Source organism: Sturnira hondurensis, unplaced genomic scaffold (assembly GCF_014824575.4).
Source record: "Sturnira hondurensis isolate 20B ecotype Veracruz unplaced genomic scaffold, ASM1482457v3 Scaffold0009935, whole genome shotgun sequence".
Lineage (NCBI taxonomy): Eukaryota > Metazoa > Chordata > Mammalia > Chiroptera > Phyllostomidae > Sturnira > Sturnira hondurensis.
Window position 1 is genome coordinate 1,001,393 of NW_028082566.1, and position 10,578 is coordinate 1,011,970.

General features: G+C 39.5%; 1 protein-coding gene across 6 annotated transcripts in view; it reads right to left on the reverse strand.

Moving 5' to 3' along the window:
* Positions 1–10,578, reverse strand: part of PPHLN1 (periphilin 1) — a 99,299-nt gene that overhangs the window by 88,572 nt on the left and 149 nt on the right. For 4 of the 6 annotated variants that reach the window (XM_037058142.1, XM_037058141.1, XM_037058139.1 and 1 more), the window contains exon 2: positions 9,760–10,034. The exons of 1 other annotated variant lie outside the window; for it this stretch is intronic. In XM_037058142.1, the coding sequence (XP_036914037.1) occupies positions 9,760–9,799 (40 nt within the window). In that variant the 5' untranslated portion in view covers positions 9,800–10,034. Of the gene's footprint in view, positions 1–9,759; positions 10,035–10,348; positions 10,370–10,578 lie in introns of those variants that run through there. One more of the 6 variants, XM_037058140.1, reaches the window with a different exon arrangement.

The window sequence follows — 10,578 nt, forward strand, 5'->3', positions numbered from 1 at the left end:
AGAATAAAAGTTCTGTCAGCACTCATGTCTGGATGCTGAGAGAGCCTTCCTACTTTGAGAGCTGACACATCTGGATAGAGGCTAATGCAGTACATTACAGAGCCCAGAAGAAAACAGAACCTGTGAACAGGCAGAAGACAAGGTAAGAAAGATGAGAACATACTCCTGGTCAAGATGGAATAGGTACGCACACTTTGCCTCCTCATGCAACCACAAAAAGAATTGCAACTAAATCTCAAAACAAAGAACACCCATAACCATCAGAGAAGTGAACTGTATGGAAGTCCAACAACCAAGGATTTAAAGGACCACATTCATCCAGACAGGTAGGAGAGACAGAGTTGCCGACATCAGCAGAAAGGCCAGCAGAGGTGGTGAGCGGCGGAGAGGTGGCAGTGGCAGAACAGCCAGGTGGTCCCACGTTCACATGCGGCGGATAAAAATCAGGAGGGATACCTTGTGAGCAAGTGATCCAGCCTCAGGCCAGACTGCACAGCCAAGGGTTCCAGCAACGAGAAGATAAAATCCTCATAACTTTTAGCTATAAAAACGAGTGGGTGTTGGGCAGCAGAAGGAACTGACAGATTTTCAGGAAACTCCACTTAAAGGGCCTGCATGGTCTGAAAGCATATGCAAGCACACCCATCCAGGGATTCAACACCAGGGCAGGGGCTGGCAGGACGCCAGTCACATACAGAGTGGGTGAAGTGACTGGAAACGGGAAGACTACTGGGAAAACCTCTAGAAGCCAGGCAGTGGCACAGTCCCGTCTTTGAGACCCCCTCCCCCCCCCAACACACACACAAAGCAGTGAAGCAGGTTGTCCCACCCCGGCGATTATCTAAGGCTCTGCCCCACACAATCTATAGGTGCCATTTCTCTAATAGGCCATGCTACTAAGACAGGGAGTCAAAGCAGTTCTACCTAATACACAGAAACAAACACAGAGATGCTGCTGAATTGAGAAGACAAAGAAATTGGCCCAAGTGAAAGAACAGAACACAACCCACCAGAAAAGAACTAAATGAAATAGAGATGGCGAACCTATCACATGCAAAGTTCAAAACACTGGTGATCAGGATGCTCAAAGAAGTCAATGAGTATGTCAACAACATAAAGAAAGAAATGAGCCCTGGCTGATGTGGCTCAGTGGACTGAGTGCCAACCCGCCAACCAAAGGGTTGCTGGTTCGATTCCCAGTCAGGCCACATGCCTGGGTTGCTTACCAGGTTCCTGGTAGGGGGTACATGAGAAGTAATCACACATTGCTGTTTCTCTCCCTCTCTTTTTCTCTCCTTTCCCCTCTCTCTAAAAATAAATAAGTAAAATCTTTTGAAAAAACAAACAAGAGAGAAATGAAGTGAAATAAAGAAAAATCTACAGGGAACCAGCAGTAAAGGGAAGGAAGCCAGGATTCAAATTAAAGATTTGAAACATAAGGAAGAAATAAACGCTGAACCAGAACAGAAAGAACAAACAAGAATTTAAAAAAAAAAAAAACAAGGATGGTATAAGAAGTCTCTGGGACATCTCCACACATGCCAACATCTGAATCACAGAGATGCCAGAAGAAGAAGAGCAACGAATTGAAAACTTATTTGAAAAACAATGAAAGAAAACTTCCCTAATTTGACAAATGAAAAAAACATACAAGTAAGTCCAGAAAGCACAGAAAATCCCAAACAAGTTGGACCCAAAGAGGAACACATCAAAACACATCATAATTAAAATGCCAAAGGTTATAAAGAGAGAATCTTAAAAGCAGCAAGAGAAAAGCAGAGGGTTTACCTACAGAGCAGTACCCATAAGACTATTAACTGATTTCTCAAAAGAAACTTTGCAGGCTAGAAGGGACTGGCAAGAAGTATTCAAAGTGATGAAAAGCAAAGACTACAACCTAGGTTACCCTATCCAGCAAAGCTGTCATTTAGACTGGAAGGATAGATAAAGTGCTTCCCAGACAAAGTTAAGCTGAATTAATTCATCATCACCAAGCCATTATTACATAAAATGTCAAAGGGACTTATTTAAGAAAAAGAAGATCAAAACCATGAACATTAAAAGGTAACAAGTTCACAACTATCAGTAACTGAATCAAAAAAAAAGGAAGAAAAAAAAAGACACTAAGCAAACCACCAGAACAGGAACAGAATCATAGGTATCGAGATCATTTTGAAAGTGACTAGCTGGGAGGAGGAAGGGGAAAAATGGGGGAAAAGGTGCAGAGTTTAAGAAGTATAATTCATAGGTACAAAATAGACAGGGGGGTATCAAGAATAGTATAGGGAATGGAGAAGCCAAAGAACTTATATGCATAACCCAAGGATGCTCTGGGTGGGGGGGGGGGGGGGGGGGGGNGGGGGACGACACTGATGGATGAAAGGGGAGTCCTGGGCAGAAGGAAGCAAAGGGTAGGAAATTGGGACAAGTGTAATAACATAATCAATAAAATAAACTAAAAGAAGAAGAAACCTGAGAACAGGGTGCAGGAAACAGCCCAAAAGGTCATTTATATGAAATGGCATGAGAGTAGATTAGGGGCTAACAAACTTTTTGTAAAGAACCAGATCGATATTTTTGGCCTTGTAGTTCACAGGTCTGTGTCACAGCCACTCAATCCTACCACCACAATTTGAAAGCAGCAATTGGCAATGTACATAAATGTTTGGGTATGATTGTGTTCCAGTAAAATTTTGTTTACAAAAACAGGCAAGTGGCCTACAGGCAGTAGCTTGACAGCTCTAAAGTAGATGACAAATGGTTAACTGGGAAGAACCAGAAGAGAGTGAAGTAATCACACAGCAGATTCTGGGCCAAGAAATGTGAACCATCCTGATAGGTAGAAGGATGATCATGATAAAGAAGTGAAAATGGACAGCTACAAAGTTAGGGCCTTTTCATACATAGAAAACAGCACAAGCCCACGTGGGTAGTCCACAGATCTATGAAAAAAACGTATTTTACAGAAGACATATGTCAAAGGATTTTTGGTGGCTCTTTATGATGATGCTTACAAAGGGGGGAGGGGGGAGGAATGGCCATTAGCAGAGTCTGAGAAGCAAGTACTATAGTTAAGTTGTTTGATCAATAAGATGCGAAAATGAAAGAATACAACTAAAAAGTGAAAGGACACTCTGCATAACAATTGGGCATATAAAATTAAGAATTCAGTGTGGAGAATGTAAGTTTCATTAAGAAGTTTCTTCATAACTGGTTCTAGATTTTTAAAAAATACCCTCTGATGCCATATTCAATAAAGAGAGGATCTTTAATACACCATCACGGTATATTTAATTCCAGAAAGAAACACGCCTTTCTTAGGGCACTCCACTGAGCTACCAATATGCTTCCTACCGATACCTCTCCAATTTCCACTTCCATCCTGAGTCCTTTCAAGAGAATGTCTCACAGACACTTGAACTTCAAATGCAAAAACAGTTCTTTACTTCTTAGACATCTGCTTTATCATCTCTCTTCCCCATTATGGTCAACGACACCACCAGGTACCCCAAATGGCCAAATCAGAAACCTGAGTAATAGAAGACCCAAAACTTTTCATATCTAACTATTCACTAAGTCCAGTTACTTCCATCACCTCAATAGATAAAGCACACGTATCTACACTTCCCTGTCCCTACTACCAATGCATGCACAGATGCTCTTAATGTAGCCATTGGACTCCCCAGTAGTAAAACACTGGTCTCTGTTTCTGGAGTCACCTTCCCTACCCTGCAAACTGTAGCCAGAGTGTTCATCATGATAAGACACCCGATTTTAAAATCTCAGTGGTTCTGCACATCCTAAAGAATGAAGTCTGAACTGTAAAGCTTGAAAAAGGCTTACTTATAACTTTGCTATTGCCTTTCCGACTTCACCTCCTAGCAATTCTCAAGCAGTCTCGAGCACCTCCAGACACATTACCTACTTTTTGTTCTGTAAGTGTGCCACTAGGTCTCTCCACCACTATTTGGCACCCTTTCCCCATGCCTAGAATATTCTTTTTCTACGTATCTGCTTTCACCTTCTAATCTACCTTATTTGGCTCAAATGCCAGCTTTTCTTATACTTTTTTAAAGTTTTATTATTATTTAATTTATTGTGGTGACACTGGTTATTATATAGGTTCCAGGAGTACATTTTTATGACACATGATCTGTATCTTGTATTGTGTTCACCACTCCAAGGCACATCTCCTTCCATCACCACTTATACCCCCTTTACTCTCTTCTACCTACACCCATCCTTACCCGCTAATAATCACCATACTGTTGCTTATGTTTGTGTTCACTTCCTTCCCCTTTTTCCCTCTGTCTCCGACCTCTCTCTCCTGACAGCTGTTCTATGCATGTATGAGTCTGTTTCTATTCTGCTTGTCAGTTTACTTTGTTCATTAGATCGCACATATAAGTGAAATCATATGGTATTTGTCTTTCTCTGACTGGCTTATTTCACTTAGCATAATACTCTCCAGGTCCATCCACGATGTTGCACAGGTAAGATTTCCTTTTTTTACAACTGAGTAGTATTATACTGTGTAAATGCACCATAGCTCTTTTATCCCCTCATCTACCAATGGACACTTAGACTACATCCAAATCTTGTTTGTAAGTAATGCTGCTGTGAACAGAGGAGTGCATACATTCTTCTGAATTAGTATTTTGAGTTCTTCTAATATATTTCCAGAAGCAGAATCACTGAGTCATATGGCTGTTCAACTTTTAATTTTTTGAGGTAACTCCATACTGTTTTCCACAGTGGCTGCACCAATCTGCATTCCCACCAGCAGTGCACAAGGGTTCCCTTTTCTCTACATCATCATCAACACTTGTTCTGTATTGATTTACTGGTGTTAGCCATCTGACAGCTGTGAGGTGCTTTCTCACTGTGGTTTTAATTTGCATTTCTCTGATGAATGGTAACATTCAGCATCTTTTCATGTCTATTGGCCATCTCTATGTCCTCTTTGGAGAAGTGTCTGTTCAAGTGCTTTGACCATTTTTAATTGGACTGTTTATTTGATGTTGAGATATCTGAGTTTTTTATAGATTTTGGGTATTAACCCCTTATCAGATATATCATGGCAAACACATTCTCCCATTCAATGGGTAGTCTTCTCATTTTATTGGTTTCCTCTACTGTGTAAAACCCTTTTTGTTTGATGTAGCCTCACTTATTTTTTCTTTTGTTTTCCTTGTTCAAGGTGACATAACAGAAAAAATATTGCTATGAGAAATGTTTAAGATTTCACTGCCTATGTTTTCTTCCAAGATTTTTATGGTTTCAAGTTTAACATTGAAGTCTTTAATTCATTTTGAGTTTATTCTTGCATATGGTGTAAGAAGATGGTCTAACTGTATTTTTGTATGTATCTGTCCAGTTTTCCCAACAGTTTTACTTCTCCTTTCCAATTTGGAGACCTTTCACTTCTTCTTGTCTAATTGCTTTGGCTAGGACTTCCTATATTACGTTGAATAACAGTGGTAAAAGTGGACATCCCTGTCTTCCTCTGTATCTTAAGGTAAATGCTTGTAATTCTTGCCCATTCAGTAAGATGTTAGCTGTGGGTTTGTCATATGTGGCCTTTGTTGAGTTATGTTACCACTATTCCCACTTTGCTGAGAGTTTTTATTATAAATAGGTGCTGAATTTTACCAAGTGCTTTTTCTGCATCGATTGACATGATTATGTGATTTTTATCCTTCATTTTGTTTATGTGATATGTCACCTTTGTAGATTTACAGAGATTGTACCAACCTTATATCCCTGCAAAAAAATCTCACTTGACCATAGTGTATGATCTTTTTAATGTATTGCTGGATCTGGTCTGCTAATATTTTGTTGAGGATTTTAGCACCTGTGTTCATCAGAGATATTGGCCTAAATTTTTCTTTCTGTGTAGTGTTTTTTAAATATTTTATTTATTGATTTAAGAGAGAGAGAGAGAAGGGAGGGAAGAAGGGAAAGGGAGAGTGAAAAAGAAATGTTAATTTGTTGTTCCACTTATTTATGCATTCATTGGTTGATATGTGTGCCCTGACCAGGTATCAAACCCACAACCTTGGCATACTAGGGCAATGCTCTAACCAACGAGCTACCCAGCCAGGGCCTCTTTGTAATGTCTTTATCTGGTTTTGGAATTAAAATACTGCTGGCTTCATAAAATGAGCTTGGGAGTCTTCCCTCCTTTTGAATTTTTGGGAATAGTTTGAAGAGGATAGGTGTTAGTTCTTGGAATTTTTGGTAAAATTTACCTATAAAGCCTTCCAGCCCGGGACTTGTTTGTTGGGAGTTTTTTGATTACTGCTTCAATTTTATTAGGTATAATCTGTCTATTCAGATTTTGCGATTCTTCCTGACTCAGGAAGATTGTATGTTTCTAGGAACTTATCCATTTAATCTAGATTGTCCAATTTGTTGGCAATCTGTTCACAATTTTTTCTCACAAGCTTTACAATTTCTTTGGTGTCAGTTGTTTCTTCTCTTTCATTTATGATTTTATTTATTTGGGTCCTCTCTCTTTTTTAAGGGTCTGGTTAAGGTCTGTCAGTCTTGTTTATCTTTTCTAAGAACAAGCTCTTATTTTCATTGATCTTTTGTACTGTTTTAAGACTCTAATTCATTTAATACTGCCCTGATCTTTATTATTTCCTTTCTTCTTCTCACTTGGGCCTTTATTTATTTTTCCTTTTCTAGTTCCTTTAAGTGTAAAGTTAGATAATTTGAGATTTTTCTTGTTTCTTGAGGTAAATCAATAATGCTATGACCTTCCCTCTTAGGACTGCTTTCGCTCTGTCCCATAGATCTTGCATTGTTGTGTTTCTTATAGAAAGCTTTAGAAAGATTAAAGTCGCTTCTTCTTTGGGCCTCTTAAAGCGCCCTGCTATAACAGTACTATATAACATCATATTCAATCTGCTTTTTTTTCTTCGCCTTCCAAAACCAAACACCACTGCAAAGGCGATCACTGTGCACCTCTCTTACTCTCAGTACTTAGCAAAGGTACTTATTAAATATTGGCCAAATAAGTAAGCATAATATTCATGACCACCACATGAGCCATTCTGAAAACTTACTTTGTACTTTTTAGTTATTCAGAAAAAGTCCAATGAACACTATTAGGTTATGGTTCCTGTCACACTTTTCATGACACTAGTGGCATTTCATTTTTAAGTGAAAGGTATCAATGAGAATCCTTAGCTCTAGCATTCAAAGCAGGAATTCTCAATCCTGCATATTAGAACCATCTAAAGAGCTTTTAAAAATACAAATGCCTAGGCCCCACCCTCTAAATCCCTATATAATTAAACTGAGGTGAAACACTGACACTTTTTAAAAGTCTTATCTCAGGATGAAATCCACTGATTTTAAAGCAAGGTAAACATATTCCTAACATATTAAATTGAAACAAGAAGCTTTTAAGGGCTGTCTTGAACATAAAACCTACATAATACTATTTTAATTGGAAAATGTTTAAAATTCCAGACAAGTTAATTAAAAATAAATATTAAAACATAATTATTTAAGGTCCATGGAAAAAAACTAACATTGATGCCAATTAAAAAGATCAAAATACAGCAGAAAAGTATCTACTAGAATCAATCACTATTCAAAGCTCAGGGAAAGATAAGTGCAGACAGTTAAGGAAACCAAGAAAATTTAAACAGAATCTTGAGAGATTGCTTAAATGTGGATAAACAAGAGTGAAAAGAACCCAAGAAAAGGGAAAGAAATTAGGGAAGAAAACATATACATGCGAAAGATGGAACTGACAAGAGCAGAATACGCACATTGCAGAGGAGTAGGAAGTAGCCCTGCATAGGTATTCAATACGCTTTCATTTCCTCCCGACATGGGTGTTATCCCTCCCGTTCCAGTTAAAACATGGAGGCACTGAAGCGCAAAGTGCAGAGCCAAAAGGAGCCTCGAATCATACTGAAGCCTGCATGACTCTCAAGCCCAAGTCCTTTACTTCACGCCACATTGCTTCACAAACAAAACAAGGAGGGGCAGAGAGAACAAATTCAAGGGCATTAAATGGCACAACAACAACAACAACAAAAAAACCCAACAACAAGAACAACTAGAGTTCATTGTAGACTTTTAAGAGTAAATATAGGGTGAAAGGAAAATGTTACTCCAGAAAATTATTTTGGCAGTAACAAGATGGAATAAAAGAGAAAGAAGTTAGAGAAAAGGAGACTACTGACCACTTCATAATGAAACAGGGGACTGAGCAATGTGAAAATACTGCATTCTCTACCAGTTGTACAAGTTACTTGCTGTAAAGATACTTCTTTTATACAGCCCACCATGTTGTATTAAATACTTACAAGTAAGAGTCTCTTGATTGTCCATTGTAGTGATCAAATAACTAAAATTACACAAATCGACAAAAATACCAGATGTTTGCTTATATATAATATTTACAAATCTAAGTCTTATTTCACATCTAGATAAAGGTTACAGTCTTTATTGGTCAGCCTCCTTCCAGTCTTTTACTCTTCACTTTACCCTCAAAAAAAGGTTCTCAATTTGCTTTGCTAATACATCATATCTTAAGTTTTCCTGGTCAAGAATCCAAATAGTTTTTTAATAACTATAACAAATCCAAGCTTTTGTGCCCTCCATATGCCCCCCATCATTTCACTTAACCTCCTGTTTACTCCAAAAGGATCATTCATGCCAGCCTTCTCACTGTGCCACAAAGTAACACACGCTACCTTGAAGTTACCTCACTCATTTCCCAAGCTGGAATACCTCTTTCAATTCTCTCATTCAACTTCCAACCTTCCATTAATGCCCAGTTCAAAATTTATTATTCCCCACAAAGCCCATTTCTAAACCCTACAACACTTAAAACAGGGTTCAAACTGGTGACTAATAGACCATATGCGAAATTAATACAATGTTACCTCATTAACAAAACGTAAAGACTGGGATATATCACTTTTTAAAACATAACCTATATTTCCAACTTTCCTTGAAAAATTGGATGCTCTGGCAACACTGAGATCATATAGTCACATAGCCACAACGAACTGAAGCTGAGGAGCAGATGCCCCTTTCTGAATGGCTCTTTCATCTTAAAGTCGGGGGATGACAGTCAACTGCCTGACTTCTGAGACTGTACCTGCAGCACAGCAACCATTCAAGAAATACCTGACTGCTTATTAGGCACTGGAATTACAAAAATAAACAAACAAAAATACAGTTCCTCCACCCTCTACCTCAGTCACAAAAGCAGAGACGTGCAATTAGGATAGGTAAGTGCTGTGATGGGTAGGGTACCCAACTCTACCTACAGGAAGTCTGGGAACACCCCTCAAAGAGACACCTAAACTGATCTTTAGAAGGCACAGAAATTATCAAGAAAGAAGACAGGAAAAATAAACGCCACGGACAGAAAAGAACCTTTGCAAAAACCCCAAGGGGAGACAAAGTATTTGAGGACTCGAAATCAGTTCAATATGCGAAAGCCTTTGCCCTGCCTTACAGCAGGTGTCACAGAAAGGCTCATTTGAAAGGGCTGGAGGGAAAAGCCAAGTGTTAAGGTCAGGAGATGAAAGAGAATGTCCATAAAGTGGCTGATGATGTAAAAAAGTTCATTAAGGAAGGAACAGAGGTTTCAGAGAGCACAGCTGTGTTGAAGGGTGAAATGTAGGGAAAAAAAGAAGCAGTGATAGACTGAATCAAGGGCAAGAAAGCACAAAGCAGCATGGGTATGAGGGTGTAGTAGCATAGAAGACCAAAGGGGCTTACATCTTGGGCGGTAACCAAGGATAACGGGGATGTGAAGCATGGTAGTTTTGGCTGGCCACAAGTTTGCCAAGAGAATTAGTCCCAGCGGTCCCCTGGTGGACGCGGAGGCATTCAGGCCTCTCAAAATTCAGCTGTGTCCTGGCTGGATTGCACTTCGGTCTCTGTGTAACACATCGGCTTCAGTCTGGATTGTGCAGGCTCCAGAAACGGCTCTGGGTTCCAGGCTGCTGGCACGCAGGCTCCCATGGAGTGGTTAGAGGCCTGGTCTGTGTGTGCTGGTGGGTAGAAGTTAAGTATAAACTACCTTACATTATTTTCTGATTTTTCTGTAGGAATGATGGGTCTGCATACAGCCTCTTCAAAAAAAAAAAAGCAATGTGTGCCCATTATAGACTTACAGGAAGAAAAAAGATACCAAGAAGTTCAACATTTGTCAATGCCAACACTCCAGATAAGTCATTCCTGAATCCAAGTCTCCCCAACTAAATTAAGATATCCGCCAGAAAAAAATGCATGTTTTACGCTTTTTTATAGTTCTCGAAGTCCTTCATACCAACCTGGGTACGTCGAACACATTCCGTGAACTTACCGACTTCCTAACTGATCTGGGGGCATTTAAGTTACCTAGTTCCGTCCCCTTTTTGCATACTAAGGCACTAAAGAGAGGCAAATTACATCTCAGAGTTAATGCTTTTCCTTATTCCAACTCCACTGCGTCTGTCCACCCTCAACCGCAGAGGCATAGCTGTTGCGCGATTCAAAAGCAGCAAAAGACTCCAAGTCCCGCCACGGAAAACGCCCGCCCGCCAACCGCCATCC